This window comes from Necator americanus, chromosome IV (genome assembly GCF_031761385.1).
Source record: "Necator americanus strain Aroian chromosome IV, whole genome shotgun sequence".
Classification (NCBI taxonomy): Eukaryota; Metazoa; Nematoda; class Chromadorea; order Rhabditida; family Ancylostomatidae; genus Necator; species Necator americanus.
Window position 1 is genome coordinate 27,623,870 of NC_087374.1, and position 23,194 is coordinate 27,647,063.

Genomic DNA, 23,194 nt, shown 5'->3' on the forward strand with positions numbered 1-23,194 from the left:
GCTAGAGGCGAATATTACTACACTGTCGGTGTACTCGAGATCCACCAAGGGACAGCAGAGTTTTGTAAAATGACATCGGTAGGACACTGCCCAACTTTCATTATGTCATCGACGCAAAGTTGAACAGAAAGGGTCCCGCTACGGCTTCTTCTCCCACTCCAGTTTCCACGCTGAACGGTCTAGTACATCCAGCTGATGTTCGAGCTGCAGTAGTTGTTCTATTCGTTGTCGTTTATCAAACGTTTATGTCCTATGTCGTTTATCAAGCGTACGAATTCTCCAGGAACTCCATCGGCACGAAGTGAACTGAGAAAACGGTCTCGGTGAAGAGAGTCGAAAGCGGCTACGAAGTCCAAAAAGCTAACTCTAGAGACTTCGAATACCGCTGCCACACTTGATTCACTCTTCTTACAGTAAACATATTCGTCGATCGACCAAGGTGAAAGCCGGCTTGTTTGTCCCGGATGGTTTCTTCGCGATGTCGGATTAGTCGATCCAAGATGATCCACTCTAAAACCTTGTTCAGTACACTCAACAGTGGCAATCCTTGGTAATTAATGGGTTTCGTGTGAGGAAGAGTTATTGTAGCGTATTTCCACAAATTAAGTATCCTTTCGTCAGTCCGTATTGAACGGATGATTTTCGTCATCTTACGAATACCAGAAGGAGGAAGAGATTTCAGCAATTCTGCGCCAACTCCGTCTTTTGCGCCAGATTTTCCATTCTCCATTTTTTAAAATGCAGACCAGAAGCTCCGATTTCGTCGGTGGCTCTTCGCTGTTGGAGCGGGTTGTTGGAGTTCGCTCAACAGCGACCGACAGTTCAGTGTTAAGAGGCGGATGTTTGTAGCCAAAGATTCCATTGTTTCCCTCAGGTATTCGACTTTTCAGAGTTTAGGCTCTGGTATAGTGCTGGCTGATAGGATTTTTTGCAATGTACGGGAAGGTTTTGCCATATAATAGTGCAGGATATATACATACCTCATACGCTCCCAAAGCATATACTCGAGCGCCTGATTGCGTTTAACAAAAGCAGGACCGCATAAGCAAAAGCATAGGCTCTTACACAAACTTTGAAACATTCTAGCCACTGATCTCATCAGTCATGGTAAAGATACTTCAATTACATGTTCTCCTATAGAGAACAAGCGTATTATAATTTTTGCACTGGTATTCACGGCACGACTTTGTATTCAAATGTTTATTCTTGTGTGAAGACGACGATATTTAAATGCTACACTTATGTATATAGAAGTCCTCAGTCCTGATTTCACTTTTGTCCTCTCTGTCTGGTGATTTTGCTAGGTTAGGGAATACTTTCTCCTCACTCAATAAATGTGTAGTCCGTGAATAGTTGAGTTCTTCTATTCATCATTCATTCCAGCATGCCTCCCCCACCTCTTCAGCGCATACCTTCTGATGACGAAACCGATAAGAAAGAAGAACAGCTGCCTGAACTTGCTGTTGAGGAAAGACATTTTGTCTGTGCACTCCATCTAAAAGAATATCTGTCGTTTAATATCATTAAGCTTGCTCTAGAATTTTTCCAATTTTTCAGCCGATATCACTGTTTGGTTATCGACTCGCCATGGACACAAACCAAAACTCCAATTTTCAGTATCTAATCGGAAAATTTGACCAATTAGAAATGTGAGAGGATTGTATATTTGCACTAAGATGTATATATATAAAAAAATATATATATATATATATATATATATATATATATATATATATATATATATATATATATATATATATCAAAGCCTCTAACACCATCGTAAAGCTTCTTTCAGTTGTATTTCACCTTAAATGGGGAAGAAAATGAGAAGAGTTTGATAGTCTGTTCCTGATCGGTCTTGCTGCACTCGCTGGAACAGGAGTCTGGACACATTTGTAGCGCTAGAAGCCGTTTTCAAAATACCACTACGTTTTTTGTTATCGTTTCCGCCACCTTCACAAATTGGTCCCCTTCTTGAGCAGATATCGCTAAGGCTGGTGTATATTTGTACTAAGATATTTTCCTTCTATGTATGCTTCTGAGACGAAACCAAATATCTGTTGGAAATTCTGAAATAGTACACATTTTAGCACATACGTCTGATAATGTTTTTTAAAGTGTATTTAAAAGATTCTTAGAATCAGAAGATTTCTTGAAGATGAAAATTGTGGAAGTGGATGAAGCGTCAACTTGTCGATTGTCAAAACAAAGCCAAAGCTTAAGATTGTAACTTGTAACAATCGACAACCTGAGTAAGCCGATAAGGGCTAGTTTGGTTAGGTGTGGTCTCGTTGGCCAAGTGAGAGTTGTGGGAGTACCTACCACAAATCTCAAGAAGCAGTTAGTCCGAAACAGAACGCACGATCGCATTTGCCTGACTCCAAATTGTGCAATATGCCCATTCGGTAAGGCAGGAGACTGCATGGTCTCTGGTGTAGTTTATTTAATTCATGTGGCAAACATTTTGCGGACAATATATTGGCGAAACAGGGCAAACTCTTTGTGTTCGTATTAAAGAACATTTAGATGGGATGAAACATTCAAACGCTGCAATCCCTCTCGGAACTCATGCCAAAAAATGTTGTGAAAATGTTGCTTTCTGCATAGCTGCCACGATCCTATTTTACAAACCCAAAATTGTGGCTCGCATAACTTCGGAGGTGTTTTGGATAAACGCTAAAAGTTCAAAAATGAATAGAAAGGAAAAGTGAAAAGCCATGACCAACAAGCTGGCTCTGTATCAAGACCTTTGTGGGTTTTGATCTACGGGTTCATATGCGGGTCGCATCTTTATTAGTATAATAATAGCGCAGCGATTTTATCACGCGGTGGTCCTCTAAAATCATGGCAACGCGGCTACTTAGGTAAGGACAACGACTCGGACTCTTTAATAAAGTTTAAGGTAGTAAAGTTTAAGATATAAGGTAATAAAGTTGGTAAATTTGTTAACAATCTTGGTTTTTTCTTCAATTTGACAATCGACAAGTTGCAATCTCCATGCTAAGATTCAAGGAAGGTCGTACTTCGCGCTTCTAAAAGATGAGGTGCCATTTAGATATTGCGATGCTCCAAATGAGACCTTCTGTCCGCGACCATTCAGATGCTCCTTTGATATGTCAATTGAAGAAGCTCTTCATTTTCCTCAGAACATTTGCACAAGAATACCGGTTAGTGTGAATATTTTAGACTGTTTCATTACGTTCAGCACTTTTATGCATTAAGGGGCAGTTATTGCTATAGAAACTGAAAAAAGATAAAAGTGCAAATTGTTCCATTTTTCACAATGAAACATGAATGTGGAATTCCTGAAATCTTTAAGGGCAACATACCACGGATCTGACGTGGTGAGAGAATTCTGGCAAAAACAAGAGAAAGAGCTGTACAATAGATTGCGGGATCAGGGGTGGTTCCAATCACCTCTCCCTAATCGTCCTAAAAAACGGCGTGAGAACCGTTTTAGTTCCTACGAGGAACGTTAGAACGCTCCTCTATGTAACGTTCTGGTCCATTCAGCAACCTACCCGTACGTTTCACTTGAATAGGCAGTCGAGGAGAACTCACTGGCTTTTGAGCGCTGCTCACCTGGATGCTGCAGCTGGATGTACAACTGTGGAGCGTTGCAATTGAAATCGTCGAGAAAAGCAAAGTCTTTTACGCCGTCTTTTTTACTACGAATATGAAAAATTGAGCGGAACAATCTTGATCCCGCAATCTCGAACCCGTATAAAGTTTGTTCATCGGAAATCTATACCACGTCAGATTCGTGGAGTGATGCCTTTAAACTGTTCTGAACCCCGCAGAGGTTTCACATATATTAGAAATGTTTTTGACTAAACAGTAATTTTTCTTGAGCACATAACATTCACAACATAAAACGCGCATCGTAACACAATAGAAAGCACTCGTAGTCATCGAAACTTATGTTCATTTGGGCGACCGCAATACACCCACCTCTCCTCGATGCCTACTTTCTTGCTCCGAGCAAACGATCGATGCATTCATTCATTACCATTAGCACGTAGCAAAACATACGCAGATACAGTCTGTTGAAAAATACCAAAACCTTTTGATTGGAGAAAGTTGCATCAGATAAACAAAAAAACATTTTTATAGATTCTAACCAACTACTATCAACAAGTAACCTTAAGAAACGTGAAGAACATGTGGTGTTGTCTCGCTTCCCATTACTTTGAATGGGTGGCTGGAATACCGGAACTGAAGTTCATGAGTATCCGAGAAAAGGCAAGTTGCAAAGGAGTGGATACAAACATTATATCCATTTCACTGTCGTTTATATATGGTGTTGTTTTGAAATTTAAGGACGAGATAGGTACTGCATGTGCATTTTTCAAGAGGTACATTTGACCCTGACTTTATTTTTATTGATGACAGTGCGCAACCGGATGGAACGCTTCAACAGACCCATCCTTGCCTCCTTCGGGCAGCAGTCGCTGTTGTTTGAAACGTTTTCCATCTAGCAAAACAATGCTGTGAGCAATATCAAACTTATGGGCTACACTTAACTTTTTTTCCGATGATTCTTCCGTGTGTGAAGTCGTCAAAACGTTGTCTCCCGGCCATGTTGTAATGAAAAACACCACCACACGTAATCGTAACTGCTCGCTGATTGATGCCGTGCCTTCAACAGCTTCGTGTTGCGAGGCCAGCCCCATTTGGGGAGTGTAGTCACGCTGACTTGGCATCATGTCAAGTTCAGCTTTCTTCACAACTGGGAAGCCTTCCACCACATACTCCCTCGGTTTACTTCATTCCCGCGGCGTTGTTAATCTGTTATGTCATTTTACCTATTTCGTCCTTAATTTTTAAACATGGTCAAGCGTGGTGATGGGACACACCGTCTCGAATACGACCCCTCATCAGCCCACACTCCTCGGTTGCTGAAAATTCAATATATTGGAAGTTCCATGTGTTTCGAAAACGAAAAATTGAAAATTAACAAATGGGAATTGAGAAAATCGGTAGGTGACTGAAGTGAAGAGTAAGCAAGTAGCAGAAGAAGATTTTTTTATTTTTATTCTATTCTATTTTCATTGTAAAATCTACTAGATGTTAAATACTGACTTAAGCAAATAATACGACAAAAAAGAGAAAAATCAGGTGCATAGGTCGAATTACAGAAGAACCAAACGAACAATACGAAAAAAGCAAAAAAAAATCAACGTTTTGTTTGTACACATTACAATTTGTGGATGCAGGTTCGATACCCGCTGGGTCTAATTTTTCCAAAGGAGCTAAAACTCGTATTAAAAGATAACAAATTCGGTTATACGTAGTCTTCAGCAGTTTGAAAGTGGATTTGACGGAATGTAATGACAAAAAATGTTCAGATTCTGTGCACAAGTCTGAGAGATTGTGAATGACTTCGTCATAAGAGGACCGAAAGAAATATTTTAGGTAGTTTTTCAGAGGCGAAGGTTTACCCTACAAAACAGTCATATCGCTGTTTCTCCACCCCTCCTGGTCTTCTTGGAATATAGATGGGACAAGGTTAAAATTTTTCAACTTTTTCTGGATTTTTCTCATCTTAATTTTGAGAGAAACAGACCGTCCAAAAAGCAGAAATTCTGCACATTGGAGTTTCCTCAGTGCCTCTCTCTGAATGTCCGAGACGGGCCATTAAAATATTGAGTCGCTCAGCAGTCAGGAAGCTATAACCGATGTAGATGCACTTTGTAAAGGATTCTGCTCTCTCCTTTTATTATTTCTACGTACTGGTGAGATGCTTCCATCAGCTAAGTAATGATTTTCTGCCGCAGACAAGTATCAGCGAATGGGATGTGAAGTTCCAGTGATTAGTAGTCACCACTCAAACTGTAAAAAATTGTACCAGAGTTAAACATGGAAGGAAAAGATAGGAACAAACTCCTATGTTTTCGTTGTTTTAACTGGTTAAAGTCTATCCGCTAGGGTAAAATCGTAGGCAACCGTCATACGGACTTCATCAGAAATGCTATGCTCCGAGACCGCATGCAATATCCAAGGTTCACTACAGGTCCAGACTTCACTTCATTTATTTCTTACGTATTTTCGTCCTTTTTTAGATTAATTTTTTGGGGTAGTGTTAAGCAATTTCGGTGTGAATGGTCCGTAATTCAACAGAAATGACTTGTTATCCTTCCTTTGCAGTGATTGAATGTTCTTTTTCTTAAGCACATTAGCATCACTATATGATTTGTTCTTGCGATAGATGTGAAATGTAGGTAGAATGTTTCCTTCTCAACTGTATACATGGTAATGAAATAATAATTCGTAATTCTGAACTTTGTAGTTGTTATTATTTTCTCTTTCCTACGTAGTTTTTTGTTCTAACTCAAAATGAGCGCATGTGTAGATCTCGTTTCCGGAGTTGTGGTTTTAATTGGAGTACATGGATAAGTAGAAGCTGTTGTTCTCAATTTAGAACACAAACGGTAATGATTAGCCCTGAACAAGGTCAATGCAATATGATAAACTTGTGCTCTAGGTAACAGTTAATTAGGTAATTCGTGCACGTATAAATCAGTGAACCACAAAAACTAATGACATTTTACCATTCACAGCAGTCAATGTGAGATGGAAACTAACATAAAACATTTATCTACTGCGAAATTTGTGAGGTGAACTCACTTCGTTGCAGATATCGTTGCTTTATGAAAATGTTCCAATGGATTTGTTGAGGCCGCTGAAATAAGATATGGCTGACATAGTTTATCCTAAAGTTCCACTTCCATATCGTAGGCCGTGTACCAACGACAAGGAGGTGTAGCTGCAGGGACAGATAAACGTGGAGTTTATTCGTCCACAGAACCATGTCAGCGTTGCCTTTTTCTTGAATAACGACCCAAAGGACCACTATTAAATGAGTTTGCGGAAGCAACCAAAAACTTCCGAGGAATAGAATTGAACACGGGAGCTTCCACGTGTGATATTTTTTTTTTTTTTTTTTTTTTTTTTTTTTTTTTTTTTTTTTTTTTTTTTTTTTTTTTTTTTTTTAATTTTTTTTTTTTTTTTTTTTTTTGTTTTTTTTTTTTTTTTTTTTGTTTTTAATTTTAATTTACAGGGGGGGGGGGGGTGAGACTCAAAGAACAAAACAGCAGTGGAGGGGCGAATGTGAACGAATTGAACAATGTTAGCTTTAGAAAACGTTTGACTGGACAGGAGAAGTGTAAATCTGATGAGGTGATGTTTGGGGAATATGGTGGATGGGAGACCTATCCCTAACCCAGGACTTCACGGTATCCACATGCAGCCGCACGTTGTCATTAACGAGGTGAACGGCAGAGTCTCAGAAGCAGCAGAGCAAAATCTTCCGTTGTTTTTGTCGGTTGTGGTTGCCGCAGCGGCTCATCGGCTTTGGAAAAGCAAGTCGGGTGAATTTCGTTATCATAAAGGACCCAGCTCTCGTCTCCGATAACGATATCCGGCAGAACTCTGACCCGATTGGCGCAGGTAAAGCAGCAACGATACTGATCCGGCATAAACGGTTGGTCTCGAGCAGCGCGTGGGGTGCCCATCTCTACAAAACTTTTCGATAGTCTAGAGCGTATGAAGGAACCTCAATGGTCCGCTTAGCAACGCCGAGAGGTGCATCGGCATTCTGAAACGGCTCCAAAAGACTTTGCAAATCGTCGTCGATGTTCTCGCGCGGATGTCCCGTGTGTAGCGAGCCTTCGAAAGAGAACTTTCCCGCGTCGAAGAGACAGAACCAGTTGTTGGCGGCAGCGTGGATAGCGGAACCTCGCGCTACGTTTCGTTGATGTTTGCGGCAGCCTGAATTGCTCAATGGCGTTGCTTCTCCTCGTAGAAGAAGATCACTCGAGGATAACGTCTATCCATTTGCGCTACAAAGGTGGCGCATCAGAGACTCGGCCCTTTTATATATCTTCCGCCAGGAGACTTCTAGAACCACTTAGCTTTTCCTGTGCACCTAAGAAAACCTCGTGTCCTAGCTTTCAAGCATCATTTTTTTTTTCGAAGTGCAATAAAATAAGCAACCCACCACTTGTAAGGGATTGCCATAGTTCTTACTGCCCGTGATAATTTGCATCCTCTATCACTACGATGAATTGAGCGTTTTAACGCTCGTATTCGTGACCGATTACCACTTGTAAACTACATCCCTAACCGTATTTATTTACATCGCTCACAGATTCCAAAATAGTCAATTTCGTGATACAATCAAGTGGCGCAACGGGAAGTACTCTGGTAACAGTCCGTTGAAAGTGGGTCAGGCATCCGCCACTGGTGAGACATAATTTTCTAACAATCCAGATGAGCCGAGATATGCACCAATTTTTGGGAGACAAGAAGGTAATGCCGTTTACCAACGCAGAGACCACAGTCTGTTTGCAATTTTGTGTAGTGAAGCATAAGGTTGCGATTATTAATTTTGATCCTTGACCACCTTGATCCTGACTCCCGTTGATCTAGTCGGGAGGGTGCGAGTAATCTCGATCCAACAAACTAGTTTTGAATTCCTTTAGGAAGCTGTAATGGTAGTCTGTTCTTAAAATTATGAAATGCAATCAGCGGTTACGACGGATAATCATTTCGAAAAATGAGCTGCGTTTCACTAATTTACATGGAAGTTTTTGGACAATACACATTCCAAGCGTTCAAACATTTCCATTCAGTTGAAGCCCAGGATTGCATCAACCCTAGCATCATCTCTAGCCGTCATACTGTAGCAAATATAATATTTCGTCGAAAAAGGTGATTTTTGCCTGATCCTGAAAATCTTGATTAAAATCCTATTTTATCTAAATTTTGAAAGTAGTCGGGCGAGTTTTTTTTTTGCGAATACACACAAAGGGAAGTGATTTTTAGGGGAAGTAATGAAGGATTTGCTTCAAATCACTGGAAGATTGTTGTGTTAGAAGAAATGACCACAGCACACAGTAAAGACATCACATTTCTGTTTCATTTCTACTGATTCCACCGCGTAACAAAGAATTAGCTACTGGTTATGTCACGGACAGGCAGATCAGAGACCGGCGACCTTCCACGGAAACCTTGTGGCAAACCGCTCCTAGTTGTTGTAGCAACAGGAATAAAGATCAACTTTGAATAACTTCTGCGTTGGTTTCAGATCAGCACCAGAGGTTGCGCTAACTTCAAGAAGGGTGGAGATCAGTAGCGATTTTCCATGTTGGACCCTTTTCCACTACTTTATAGGACCCCGACGGACACCGTCTACAAGTCCAAGAATCAAATGTCTACTGTCTACCTGTCTACATGTATGAGGCATCACTTTTCTTGACAAAACGGAGTCAATGAGTTGTTTTGCTAGTTAATTTCACCATTACTTCGCTTATGGCGATTCCATTCCATCAATCTTATGGGTGTAAAGAGTTGCATCGTTGGGAAAACTGGCTCCTTCGTAACCCCTGACTGTTCTGATTCCCGGATTTGTAGACAGTATTTCACTTCTTCGCTCTCACGCTGGCAAACTACGACTCTAATTTTACCCACTCGCACAAAAAACAGCAAAAACTTTGTTGTTGTTGGAAAATTTCTCCATTCAAAAATGTTGGAAAATTTCTCTATCGCTGCAGTCAATCAATCAAAACTGTGTGTAGTGTAATTGCTTCGAGTAATCAGGGCAGATACACAATGTTTGAGTGATGTGAATCCGTGCTACGAAGACATGTAATCGACCTCTACAGAACTGGACTAAAACTGATATGGGGTCATACCAAGTAAAGGTATAAATATCGAATTTGTCTTTCCGTAATACGACATACGATCGTACTGTCGGCGCCGTTTTTTGCTCATTTACATTCCTACGATATCAATGTAAATTTATGTCAAAAAATCTCCAACACTTGTTGCCCTATAATTTTCTACTTGATACATTCAAGCCAACAAAACTCTTGTAGATGAAGGCTGTTCTTTCTCTTCTATTGATCGGTGTCGTAATAGCTGAGTATGTGGATGAGCCTATAGGACCAGGTGGAGGACAACCATCTCCGAAGTCATATCCGGAAGGACCCCAGCAATATGTCAGCAACGGTGCCAGGTGAATAATTGCTCGTCCTTTAATTGGCGTCAGTGCGGGAACAGTATCACAAAAATCCCTTCATAGCCGTTCTCGTAGTAGTAGAAAAATAAATTTTTATTTGTAGTACACATGAAAAATGGTTACAGTCAGTAATTTTTTCTTGATATCCAGATTTTATTGCTCCTCTTTGAAGAAAAGAAGTTATTTTTTTTCGTACTGGAGTTAGTTTAACGTTTAACGTTAGTTCTTTTAGTTATATGGGATTACGGTGGGCATTAATTTGTGATGAAATAATTATACTGTAGCCACCGCCATCGAATCTAGTGTGCCCGCCTGACGCGTTACGTCCTTGGCAGAGAAGAACACTGCTGCCCTATCTGTCTATAACGGTCGATCAATCGATAGACCGAAGATGCCGGGAACCTCGAGAAGGGCTTCCGCTATCGCTACTGCTACTCCTAGATAATCTTATTCGTCCACAAATACATGAGAAAAGAAGCATTATCAGGAGAGCAAGAAAAAAAAACATTCGGAAATGTTTATCGATCACTGAATCGGTGGCGCAAAGAGGTGGAGTAGCGGTCCAATGCGAATGCAGCGCACGAAGTTAAGGGATTAAATTCGGCGGCGACGGGTGATGCAACGAAAACGCAACGCGCATCGCAGTTATCTGCAGCGTAGCTGCGTCGGTCCACACGAACAGTTCGAAATGAGATTCACAAATTGCAACATAAAACTCAGCACTAGCATATTAAAACGTGGTCCCTATGCATCAATTCACGGAACAAAAGCCTTCAGAGTACTGTGCTGGCCTGAGTCCTTTTCTCGGTGGAATCAGACACTTCCGCATACGCCGATCGATCGGACAATGATCGCGATAGGAGGATGGGATCGATAGGTTTCTCGGAGCTTCCTTATTCTAGCAGAAGCCTTTCTTTGTGGTATTACGCGCAATTGGTCGTAATCGCAGCAGACCTACTTCGTTAGCATCGATTCGACAATCTATCGATTCTTGTCTCATCGATCGGAGAGTGCAGGGAGGCGGGACATTGTGCCGCTCGCCCCGCCGCCCCCTTTCGACGGTGTAACGCGTCAGGTTAGCATAAATACGTCAGGCGGTCGCTTTATATATGTATGTTGTTTCAATGACGGCTCTTAACCGGATGTATTTCACTCCCTGGATAGTTCGAAAGAAAGTTTAGTAGATAAAAATAGAAGGATCTTGAAATTCCTGTCTGTTTTCAGCGCAAACTACCAACCACAAAGTGATGCTGTCGTGAAACCAGCGCCGGTACCGACTCCAAAAGGTAAACAGGCAAGCTAATAGCAGGGCGACGAAACAGATCGACAGCACATAAAATTAGGAATTGACTGCTTGTCGGTACTGGTATTAAAGATGAAATTCAATGTTTTTAAGAGAAACCCGTCAAGGGCACCCCCACAGTCATCGGCAAGAGTCCTACTCCCTCTAAGGGAGTTATCACACCAACTAAGACTGGTGAGTGCAGTTTCATATCGCAATTGAGACAGGTAGTAGGTTTGATATCTATGAACTGATCTGTGTTTTTAGGAGGCACCATTAGTCATGGTGGTAAAACTGGTGGAAAACCTCCGGTTGCGCCGCCAGGGACAAAGCCAGCGCCAAAACCAGAGCCAAAACCAGAGCCAAAACCGTTGCCAGTACCAGAGCCGAAACCAGCGCCAAAACCAGTGTAAGTTCGCTAGTTTAAGATGAGAAGAGTTTCTCTTCCGAAAATTTTGAGACAGTTCTGCTTTGTCAAATCTTTGTAGTTTTGATTCGAAATCGTTGAAACTCATTGATTTCAAATAGAAATTAACGAACAACAACAGCAATCGACAACCTCAATTATGACGAATGGAGAGTCTGAAACATTAATTAAAAGTCTTAAAAAAGTCTTAATTTCAGGCCTCACTCTGTCATCAGAACTCCGCAAGCCGTCCGCGGCAGTGGTGCTCCTCCTACTCCCCCTAAAAGCGGACCTCCTACTCCACCTAAAAACGGTCCGAAGCCCGATGCGAAAATTCCTCCTCCCCCGGTTGCTCCGGCTAAGCCACCATTGAGTGACGCTCCTGCAAATCCTTATCGTCATTAACGTTCTTGAATAAAGTTTCTTTTTTTCTCGTAAAGATTCCATGACAGAATTAGAGGATAGAAAAGAAAAAAAAACAGTAAAAGATCGTTGGAAAAGATTTGAGGAAGCAAACACTTATCGCATGGGATTTATGGGTTGGTTCAGAGAAATAGGGATGAAATTCCCGTTAATTCGGGCGAAATCAGTCTTTTTCTGCTCAGACAGGTAAGTTTGGAGATTGGCCTTCAACAGCGCTCGAGAAAGACCTCGCGATTCCGGTAATTTCTACTGACATGATACTAACGAAACAAAGCACGACAAAAAAAAAACAAGTGACGAAAAGTTAGCCATCTCCAATACGTGCGGTTAGCTGACAGTTGGCTTGAGGAACTATGGCAGCGCAACGATGCTCAGGAAGCATGACCAACGAATGGGAAGATGTAGGTTAGGAAGTGAAAGCATCCATGTAACGTATAGCATAGCTAGTACTGACATCCAGGTAGTGACGGCTGAGTATTCCTCATTCTCCGGAAATAATACCGCTGGCACGTCACATTAGATTCCCAGAAGTACCGATCTGCGACAATTTACTGAAGGATTTTAGCGTACGACGATAATAGAGAAGAGAAGAGTGTCTTCATCGAGGCTTTCACTTCACGACAGCAGGGAATTCAGTGTGAAGTCCTATCATCACGGCAAAATAAGCATGCGATGCATAAGAATCCAACTCAAATTTTACTCAAAAAGAAAAGTGGGAACAAAAATTTGAGAAAGTGCAAAGACATAAAAAAGCGCCCCGTCGACAAAACCATGATCGAGTCTCTACTTAGAGACAGTCACACCAGGATCAGGTGTGACTGTCTCTGAGTAGAGACTTTGAAGATTTGAACCACTTTGAAGAGCGGAGATTTGAACAATAGAGTGACATTCATAGGCTGAGTCGATAACCTTGACAAAACTAACTAAGAACTAAATGAAAAGGAACGCAGTAATATACGAATTTCAGAGATCATACATTTGTTTTCGACTAGACTTCGTTCTCTTCTAAAAGTATTTTCCCATAAAACGTACTGCTTGAGAACTAGGGAGAGATTCTGTGAATTTCCTAATCAGTTCCAGTTATGTACACAAGCTAAAGTAGGTTAGACCGTAAAAAAGTGCCTAAGTGCAGGAATAAACCGCGGTCTTCAAACTATCCGAAAATATTCCTATAACAAAAAAACGAGGGGAGAAATTCTTCAACGCACTGACGAACAGATTACGTTTTTGACTCATTTAGTGAAAAATGAAAGAAAGGGAATTACTGCAGAGTGGAAAAATGCAAGGATCAAGCTGAACTGTTTAGTATATCGTACGTCCAACCACACTAGAACACGTCAGTCGATAGATCAAAACTTTAGCTCGATGTTGATCTTGGCATTGAGGTATGGTGTCTTGTACTGTTTTTCTAAGAGAAGAAATAATATTTTTTTTTGATTTCCACCATAGCTAATTATTATTGGCGGTACAAATGATTACAGAGTCATCAAGAGAACTGTTGGAAATTCCTTTATACTGGCAACTGTAGAATTTCGAAAAAAAAAAACAAGATCCGTCGAAATGATCAAGTTTGTAGATGTCTAACAGTCCAAGGAGGTTGTGCTAGAAAATACAGTAAAAAATTTTCCTTAAAATATGTGCAACAGCATTGTTCGTAGGCAACCAAGTACTCAGCAATTTCGAAATGCAATTGAGCGGGTTAGCGCGTCCCAAGCGGATTGGTACCTCTAAAAGCCTCTAAAAAACCTCTACAAACCCGACGAAGAGAGATCTCTAAAAACACGGTGAATTGTGATAGAAAAGATATTATGATGCTTGCCCTACCCCTCTACAGTGACTTCCAAAGGAGAATTCATTGGAAAAGATTTTGGGATTAGGAAGGCTTAGACTCTTTCAAGTTCGCAAGAGATACGATTTATGCTTAGGCTTTGGCTGTTCGAATGCCACTGCTTTATTGTTACCTGGACATATGTGACCCGAGCCGAGAATTTCTCTCACCTGAGGTACATATCACAGCCGGTTAGTCGCGAAGCTATGTAGCGCGTGCCCAGGTGGCGGACAGAAGGCCAAGCACAGACAAAAACTATCTTGTGGCCGCACTAAGATGTAGATTAGTTCAGTAGACGGGCTTTCTGTTTCTCCAGCTCCAAGATTGAGTTTGGTTCGGCTCAAGGCTGCAATCTAGTGGCTAGTAGGTTTAAAGGCATCACCCCACGAATCAGGTGGTGCAGATTTTAAGTGGAGTATTCGTATATGGGATGGGAGACTATGAAGAGGGGGGGAGGGGGGAGGGTTATTCCGTCCATTTCTTCCAAATTTCCGTAAAAAACGGCCCGGAAGATACGGCTTCAGGCGTACTGGCGCACTATTTTCTACAGGGAGTTCGACTGGAGCGCGCTAGCCTCGTGTGGCGCCGCACCATCTGGGCCGTTTTTTACGGCAATTAGGAAGACATGGACGGAATCACCCTCCTCTCCATAGTCTCCCATCCCGTATACGAACACTCCATCTAAAATCTGCACCACCTGATTCATGGGTGATGCCTTTAAAGGACTCGCTTTGGAGCTGCCTTCAACAAATAGGTTCCATGTGTCCATTCCGAGAGGACGCGACGTCTTCCCACAAATCCGTGGACCACCACCTCATGGAGAAGCGTCAGAAAAGACTGGTTTCCAGCACTTGTCTAAGGTGGTGAGACAGACAAGGACTAGGATAACGTTCTGTGCATACAGCATAAGCACGCTTGCATCAGAAGTCACAGATCTTTAGTGACTTACGACCCTATATGGATGTTTACAGATGAGAAAATGTGGATCAACACCTTTATCTTCATTCACTTACGCTCCAGTATCAAGTTGTGATGAAGGTGGAATAGAAGCATTGTATATTAACCCTAGAAAAATTCTACAAAGAAGACCATACCATCTACAAGGTCGTTGGCCATTTCAGGGCCAAAATTGACCACAGAAGAAAGTATGAATGAGAGGCTTTCTGAGTTTATTATGGCGACTGAAGCCACCCACAGTAACTTCCCATTTCAGACATTTTAGAAGGTTTTCTATACGCTGAATGAAGAATTCGACCACAATCGACTGGAACAATTCGAATTCTGTTAGCTGGCTTTTGGGAGGATGCCACAAAGGACAGCATCGGCTATGAATATAGTCGGGTCAAAACGACATGAATCACGAGTGTAGTTGCGGTGCATTCGCGTGCGCGCTCGAAACGGCGCGGTGAAGGCAGCAGATGGGAACGAGTTGGGACCGTCGCAGACTGCAGCGATGGATGGTGCCAGCAAAGCTTTCCAAAGAACTGATAGGCCCGCATGTAAATGGACAAGCTGTAGGCAACCAGGACCCCGCTCGCGAGGTTTTGCAGAGGGGCGATGAAGCGAGATCTCAGAAGGAGAAGAATAGCGTTCTAGCAGGAGCGAAGACGTAAAGAGCATTCGTTTTGCTTCCCGGAACTTCGCCAATCGCAGAAAAAGTGACCATTTTGCCTGGACCAACATGGAACATCTACAGCGTCAAGAACGAGAATGGAGGTCATTAAGGACCCTTACTTAGATCCTTTGACGCCACCGTTCAGTTGCTTCCTTATCACCTTTGAGAGAAGATGTCGTTTCACCCCAGACAGTTCTTTCTTCCGAATTGTTATCGTATCGGTAAAGAATGACACGTCGCACTGCTGAAACTGTTCATGAGGAACGGATGGGTGGCTGGTGCCCCATGTATGCTCACCGAAACGAATATACCCTAATGCTCCAGCTGTGTATATCCTAATCGGAAATACGACGCGACCTCCGAGTTGAGGAAAAGGAAACGAGCGGCTCGGTAAGCAAAAAAGAGTATTTACGATGTAGTGAGGAAGGCCAAGGTTATCTGGCTTCGTGCTCACCTAATCAACACCGTGGCGTGTGGTTCTAGGAGTGTCCCGCTCCGCGGAAGTGAAATAGGGGATTCGAATTTCATTCTTATATCAAATACAAATGTTCAGAGATGCTGGTGCATATGCCAATGAAATCAAGATTAGATGGGCCGGGTGATGCTTTTCAATGACAATCGTTTGAAAGGCATCACCCCACGAATCTGAGGTGGTACAGATTTTAGGTGGAGTATTCCTATAAGGGATAGTAGATTATTAAGAGGAGGATGATTCCGTCCATTTCTTCCTTATTGCTGAAAAAACCCGGCCGGGAAGATGCGGCGTGTGCATACGGCTGGCGCGCTCCAATCGAACTCGTTGTGGAAAATAGCGCCCCGCACCGCTCGAAGCCGTATCTTGCGGGCTGGGTTTTTACGGCAATAAGGAAGAAATGGACGGAATCATCCTCCTCTTCATAATCTACTATCCCTTATAGGAATACTCCACCTGAAATCCGTACCACCTCAGATTCGTGTGGTGATGCCTTTAAGTTCACTTCATGCAGATACATCCTAGCCTGCTGAGGGGTTCCAAACTGAGGTCGACCTCGAAGATTGACATCACTTTGCGTTCATGAAACTAAGAACAGTGCCATTTTTTTGGCCCTTCTTAGTGTTGGTAGTTTCGCTCCCATTAATAAACGATAAAGAGACTCTCCCCAAATACCACACCGTTGATTGCTCTTCAGACCTTCAAATCTAGAAGGAAAGAAAACAGAGCGCCTGAAGATTTTTTTTTGCTTTCGCAACTATGGAATCTTGTTGATTCGAAGCATTTTCTTGGTCGTTACGGCTTGAAATCGTTTGACGAATGAAGCCCGCCGTGCCCACAAAGTGAATAACACATGTGATGCATGTACGATACTCGGTCACCCGACACTTGCCTCTCACTCCTCTGAACTATTCGATCATTCGGAGTTATTCGTTCGATCAAAGGAAGAAATTTAAAAGGTGAAATACGTACTGGACCTTGTTATGCCGAACTTCCCAATTGGTTTAAAATTTTAGACTTACACTATTTTGCAGATTCCCTCTCCACACCAGCACCCACTCACACGTCCAAGAAAAAAAAATCCCACGCACTCCAACAGAGCCAGAGTGGGATCATCTGCGGTGGGACTACTTGTGATGTTGCGTCCCAAGCATAACCATCTTGATCTTTGTAGTCTTCGGGCGGCTAACCAAAACAACAAGGTCAGCGCTCAGACTGTGCCGCTGAAAGGCGAACCAACCAACAAATCTGTAACGTCCACTTATCCTCCATAATTTTTCCTCCTTTTAAATATATTAACACCTACCACAGTAAATCAATGAAAAAGCAAATATTTTATACAAAAAAAGAAAATGGTACAAAGCGCCACATGACCTTGAAAAATTCAGAACAACGCATATGAGAAGATAGTTATAAAAGCAGTATTATTTATGAAAGTCTTACGGAGATGATAATATCAAAAAGATTAATTGCATGGAATTTACTACCAAAAAGCAGGAGCACAATCTATGAAAAAAAAATTTCCGATAGCTTAAACGACTAGTAGCAAAGCGAGAAGCGGTCTTTCTACCATAGCGGTCTGCTTGATAAGATGTGTGCTTTGCGTGCTTTCGCTTGATGGGCACGGTTAGCTAGTGCTCCTTCCGGAGTCTGGTCGGCTTCCACAGCCGCGTTCATCGCATGTCCCTGGCAAAATGTAAACGATGGAACAAAAACATATAAATATAAAAATAATAAATGAACAGTAAAGTAGTAGTAAAACTTCAGAAATGTGATCCTCAAAAAAGCTGAAATGTGCCCAGAGCCACTCGAAATTAAATCACATAGACAACATAGCGTAACACATAGACAATTAGTTCACCTTCGCTGGATGTCCACTTATAGCATGTTCCAACCAACGCGTCTCTGTCGCACCGCTTCCAATTCGTCGAGGAGTCTGAGGTCTGCGCCAACCTTCTGGAGGGCTTTCCACTAAATTTGTGAACATTCATAAGTGAATTCTTTTCTCTTCGGCGTACAGACCAACTACCATTACCGATGTATCTTAAAAATATCTGTCTATTGCAAATATCAAGCTCACATGCATTAGCATACATAGCACTTCAGCACTTAAATTAATTACAAATAATTTCTTGAAGAGCCAGGGAACGAGATAAATTCAATGTTCGCGTATTTCCACGCAAAATAATAGAACAAACTCACCAGAACCATTTGCAGCCACAGATTTGAACAGTTCGTCAAACACTACAAAGTTAGTATTTTGCCATACGGGCTTTGTCAGTCCGTAGCGCTGTGACATGAACCCAAGCAGTGTCACCGATGGATTATCCAAAGCGAGCTATAACAAATTGGGCAATCCAAGATTTTAAAACAACAGAATACGGATTTTGGAGAACTAATTCACTGGAAAATTCTACTTGAAAAGTGGAAAAAAAAGCCAAATTTTTTGTTTAAAGTGAAAGGATCCACACTTCACTTCACTTCGTCTACAAAAGCTAACGATGAATATTGCTGCAAAAATTCATCGCTTTACAAAAGCAACGTTAGCACAACATGAAATATAAGCAGGGCTGATGCTAAGCACCAGATCTATTTTGACATGCATGGTGCGCTCGTCGTGGTAAATTTGGGGTACAGTGACTGGAAGAATTCTTCTCTCTCAGAGTCAGATCAGAAAGCGATCTATCAGTATGTAAGGGCGGCAGCGAGGTAGAGAAGTATGAAGTAACCTATCCATTACCGAGCTATTCTCATCAAATTCGTTGTTTCTTTAATTAACTGGTTGATTACTGTATTTCGTACACATAGCGCTTAGAAATTTAGTTTCGTCTTTTTGGAACTAACAACAATTTTATATGATAGAGCAGAATACTTTCAATGTTGAAGAAGAAACAAAAAAGAACATTCGAGAGAAAAGATATCTCTGCGTAACAAACTCGTTGTACCCTTAACTAACTTGTTGATTACCTTTTTTCGTACACATATCGGACAAAACTCGGCAAGTGTATGAGGAAGAGGACAATCGAGAGTTAGACAAGATTTCATCATTTCAAGACAAAAGCTTGAACACCCTTATCGAATTCCTAAACATTCCAGGCAACCAGTAAATCACCTGATAGGCTTCCGCGTGTTCATTCTGCAGCATGTAGTCAATAATTGCTTTACCATGTCCTTTTCGTTGCTCAGAGAAATGCACATAGAAGTCGAGCAAGCACAAAATCTGAAATTTACATACCGTACTTCACGACCACTGCATTTACTGTACGGGACAGATTCGGTTAGAATATCTCAGCTGATGGTGTGAAATCTACATTACTTTTCGTATTATCGTCAGATCACCCAATAATCAGTGGATGAAAATAAATTCTGAGTAGAAAAATGACAAAAGTGGAACACCCAACAAAGTTCAGCCACGAGCTTTTTCTCTACTTCTTACCACAAAAGATAAATGCAGAAATACTTTTCAAGTGTAAATATTATAGGTACGATGGTTAATGGGGAGGGTACTGTAGCGAAATAATCACATAAGTTGCTAGATAGACTAAAGAAAAGCAGGGTAGAAACAAGTTCTCGCCGATATAATGCGGTTAAGAGGTTTCCTGAAAGTCTACCCGACAACGATTACCTTCAACCATGTCAACATCACACCTATACAAACACATTGACCTCATTCTTGACAGAATTTTAGCAGGTCATTTACAAAAAAAAGCGGGGCTTTCCTGGTAAACAACATAGTAAATCAAGTCAAGGCAACGTAAACAAATCCGTATATGAACGTAGTTATTCACCGCCATCCATCACCCTAACCTCATTAGAAGTCAAGTGTTGGAAACTGAAATCCACATTGTAAGTTTTCAATCCTGGTATATAAGGGATTGCCCCCACACCTCGAACATCATACCACCAGCTAGCCTCCGATCGAAGATTCCTCCCAAAGAATTTTCGAGTCATATGCTTCTTTTTGTTTTTCCATATCTTCTAATTAACTCACTCTGAGCCTTAGACAATTCAAGCCAATTTTTTTTCAGGCACTTAGCCTTTCCGAGCACAATTTGCGCATTTGCATTAATAAATGAAATTGGGTTTTTTGGAGCTGGCGAAAAGTATGAGGACAAAAGTTGGAGTTTCTCACAGCAGAAAAGCAACCACTTGTTCCAGCTTATTCCTTCCTAAAACTTTTGGGAAACTCAAGGAAGCAATTTTGTCAAGTTTGGTTTTTTTTTTAGTTTCACACATCTCAGGGTAACCTCAAAATGTCAAAACTCCCAGAACTCCAAGAATTACTTTCCTTATTTTTACCGTTCTCTCTTAAATGCTACTGTACCATATTTATGCCGCTCCATTACATGTTTTGTTCTTGGTTAACAAAGTCGTAAATTATTTCTCAAGTCTCTCCAGATGAAGGTCTGCCTCGTGCTCTTGGGTTTCACCGCTTGCGCCTTCGCACAGTACGATACGCAGCCGTCAGGCTACGGAAACAATAACCCTGCTGCCGTACAGTACGTAGCGAAGAAGTCACCACGTAGCAAGCCCGTGGACTACACCAAGACTTCCGAGGACACTCCCGTCAGAAGACCCGTTCGTTTTGGTTCCTGTTTCGACAACTTCTAAATGGTGATTAGTGCTCAGACTGACATTACAGACCCCATACCAGCCCCCACAGCCGACCTACAACGTCATCGGCAACAAATTTTCGCAACAGAACCTCGGACAGGTGAAATAGAGCTGGATTAAGATGATATTTTTCGGTATATACACAACAATTTAGGCTAACACTCAAGGGCAGAGCAGTGCTCAGATCGGAGGAGCTCAGACGAACGTTGGGCTCAACCAAAACGCCGTCAATGTGGGACAGACTAACAATCAGGTAATTGAGATCGTATTTGACATGTGGATACGAATGCCCATCAAATTTCATCCTTCCAGAATGTTGGCGGTGGTGGCAGCGGTAGTTACAGGCCATCTTACGATGCACCCAGCTACGGTGCCGGTGCTGGCGGAGCTATCATCATCCCAGTCCTTCCCTCATATGCTGGTGCTGGTGGCTCGAATGTAATCGGAAACAAGATCGACTCTCAAACACTTGGACAGGTATGAGTCTGATAAATGATGCGGTCGCGACATACTAACTGTTATATGCAATAAGGAATGAATAACTTCACGCCTTCAGGTCAACACCCAAGGACAAGGTAACTATCAGCAAGGTGGGGCCCAGACCAACGTTGGAGCTAACGCTAACACTGTGAACGTTGGACAACAGAACTACCAGGTAGCCTTGACTTTTCCATTATGAAAAGCTGAAAGCAACACAACACTGGATATTCAGGGAGGCGGAGGAGGCGGAGGAAGCGGATACAGGCCTTCATATGATGCTCCAAGTTATGGAGCCGGAGCAGGAGCCGGATACGGCGGCGGACCAATCTACATTCCTGACTTCAACAACTTCATCAAGAACAACGTTTACTCACAAAATCTTGGCCAGGTGAGCCGACCAGAAACTGCTTCCCACGGCGACCTTGTGACAAACTATGACCAAGATAATTGCTGAGTCAAAAGAAGAGGAGGTCGAGGTGTTTTCGATTACTCATGCGCTGGTTTCAGACCAACACTCAGGGTCAGGCTAACTACCAACAGGGTGGAAATCAAGCAAACGTTGGTGTCAACACTAATGAAGTAAACGTTGGACAGACCAACAATCAGGTACAGTAACTGGGACAATTTTTCTCTTATCCGCATTTAGTAACTGGCTCTAAAGAGCTGTTACTTATAGAAGAAGCAGTTCGTTTCAGTAACAAAAATAAACACACGCTACTTCTTCAGCATCTCTTCTTCAAACGCAATCACTGAGCTGTTTACCGTAAAACCTTGAAAGTAGTGTTTATAATCGCTTTCCTTGGTGCCATGACACTGATTAGCGCGAATCGCGTCAACGGCATGACCCACATGCTAAATTTAATAAGAAACTTGTTGTATATATTGACGACCCTACTAAAAACTACTACTAAACCCTACTAAAATGACACCAGCAACTGTAGAAAATATATAAGGCTACATTTCCAATTCAATGAAATCGACTAAGATTCTTGACTAATAAACCCATACAAAAATGCTATATGGATATATGAATTTTTACAATAATCGTTTCAGAACGTCGGCGGAGGAAAGGCCAGCTACGATGCACCAAGATACGGTGGCTATCAACCCACATACGGTGGCTACCAGCCCCCCTACGGTGGATACCAACCATCTACAAATGTGATTGGCAACAAATTCAACCAGCAGAATCTCGGCCAAACCAACCAGCAGGGACAGCAGAACTATCAGAAGGGAGGTGATCAAACCAACGTCGGAGCCAACGTCAACACAGTGAATGTTGGCCAAACCAACACACAGAATGTCGGTGGTAAAAGCAGAGGATACGATGCACCAAAGTACAAGCCGGCTCCCGAGCCTGAGAACCCCTACCGCCATCGCAACTAGACAATGACATGAACGTGTTTCTTAAGCTTTTTTTTCTACGGGATTTAATAAATGCGTGGTTCAACAGTGTTTGTGTTTCTCTCCCCTTACCAAATACACATTCATCTACAGTCGAGCAGGAATACGGTTTATCGAGACACAAACACTCTATCATCATAGCCAAGAAGTTCATATTCGAAAGTATCCCCTTCTTCTAGTTTTCTGAACGGTTTTCTTAGCTTTTCGCTAGCTGTGTTAGTATCGCACGCTCAGAAGGCCGAACTCTCACACAATTCCACCGTTTATATTTATCAAAACAAAAAAGACAGATAGTAATAGGGAGACGGTTCTAACAATCGAGTATTGTCTTCGAGTTTCTGCCCGTGCATCCCTAGTGTCGTAAACGAAGAAGAATGCCGCAAATTATTCCGTCAACTATCTCACTTAAAATCGAAAGTAACTTTGGAGAGTATCGAATCTTAAAAAAACAACTAGTTTTCAAGTGCTCTGGATTAGCTGTGTTGCGCCATTGTTAGAGTTTGAGGGGGCTTTCTACATTTCACGAGAGCATTGTGTCATAGGTTATGCCATCGCCTTCGATGGTCCCAACGATATCGCGGGTAAACCTCTCTCCAGTACGTCACGTGTGTAAAGCCTGACGTACAGTTTAGAAGAATTGTTCTGTTTG

The 23,194-nt window shown here is 42.0% G+C and overlaps 4 protein-coding genes across 10 annotated transcripts; 2 read left to right on the forward strand and 2 right to left on the reverse strand.

Moving 5' to 3' along the window:
- Positions 1–1,384: 1,384 nt before the first annotated feature.
- RB195_002925 (uncharacterized protein) lies at positions 1,385–12,114 on the forward strand (the record flags this gene model as incomplete). Of its 5 annotated transcripts, XM_064200390.1 has the most annotated exons (9): positions 3,073–3,167; positions 3,320–3,403; positions 4,149–4,242; positions 5,428–5,508; positions 9,879–10,018; positions 11,246–11,307; positions 11,418–11,498; positions 11,571–11,712; positions 11,928–12,114. In XM_064200390.1, the coding sequence occupies 9 exons, from the start codon at positions 3,073–3,075 to the stop codon at positions 12,112–12,114; spliced, it is 966 nt and encodes a 321-aa protein (XP_064056271.1). The 5 variants fall into 5 exon arrangements, with proteins under 5 accessions (XP_064056268.1, XP_064056269.1, XP_064056270.1 ...); XM_064200388.1 differs by lacking the exons at positions 3,320–3,403; positions 4,149–4,242; positions 5,428–5,508 and adding an exon at positions 2,845–2,864 and having other exon boundaries at positions 3,056–3,167; XM_064200391.1 differs by lacking the exons at positions 9,879–10,018; positions 11,246–11,307; positions 11,418–11,498; positions 11,571–11,712; positions 11,928–12,114 and adding an exon at positions 8,634–8,687.
- Positions 4,380–4,706, reverse strand: RB195_002926 (uncharacterized protein; the record flags this gene model as incomplete). Its single annotated transcript, XM_064200392.1, has 1 exon — positions 4,380–4,706. One exon carries the CDS (start codon positions 4,704–4,706, stop codon positions 4,380–4,382), a length of 327 nt encoding a protein of 108 aa, XP_064056273.1.
- A 5,499-nt stretch (positions 12,115–17,613) lies between the features above and the next one.
- On the reverse strand, positions 17,614–19,998 carry RB195_002927 (uncharacterized protein; the record flags this gene model as incomplete). 3 transcript variants are annotated; one of them, XM_064200395.1, is made up of 5 exons in its annotated part: positions 17,614–17,733; positions 17,909–18,018; positions 18,250–18,385; positions 19,160–19,267; positions 19,855–19,998. In XM_064200395.1, 5 exons carry the CDS (start codon positions 19,996–19,998, stop codon positions 17,614–17,616), a joined length of 618 nt encoding a protein of 205 aa, XP_064056274.1. The 3 variants fall into 3 exon arrangements, with proteins under 3 accessions (XP_064056274.1, XP_064056275.1, XP_064056276.1); XM_064200393.1 differs by lacking the exon at positions 19,855–19,998 and adding an exon at positions 19,673–19,690; XM_064200394.1 differs by lacking the exons at positions 19,160–19,267; positions 19,855–19,998 and adding an exon at positions 19,015–19,095.
- Positions 19,999–20,445: 447 nt separating this feature from the next.
- Positions 20,446–22,527, forward strand: RB195_002928 (uncharacterized protein; the record flags this gene model as incomplete). The annotated part of the gene is made up of 8 exons (XM_064200396.1): positions 20,446–20,625; positions 20,690–20,761; positions 20,816–20,914; positions 20,974–21,138; positions 21,218–21,316; positions 21,374–21,529; positions 21,649–21,747; positions 22,195–22,527. The coding sequence occupies 8 exons, from the start codon at positions 20,446–20,448 to the stop codon at positions 22,525–22,527; spliced, it is 1,203 nt and encodes a 400-aa protein (XP_064056277.1).
- Positions 22,528–23,194: the final 667 nt, after the last annotated feature.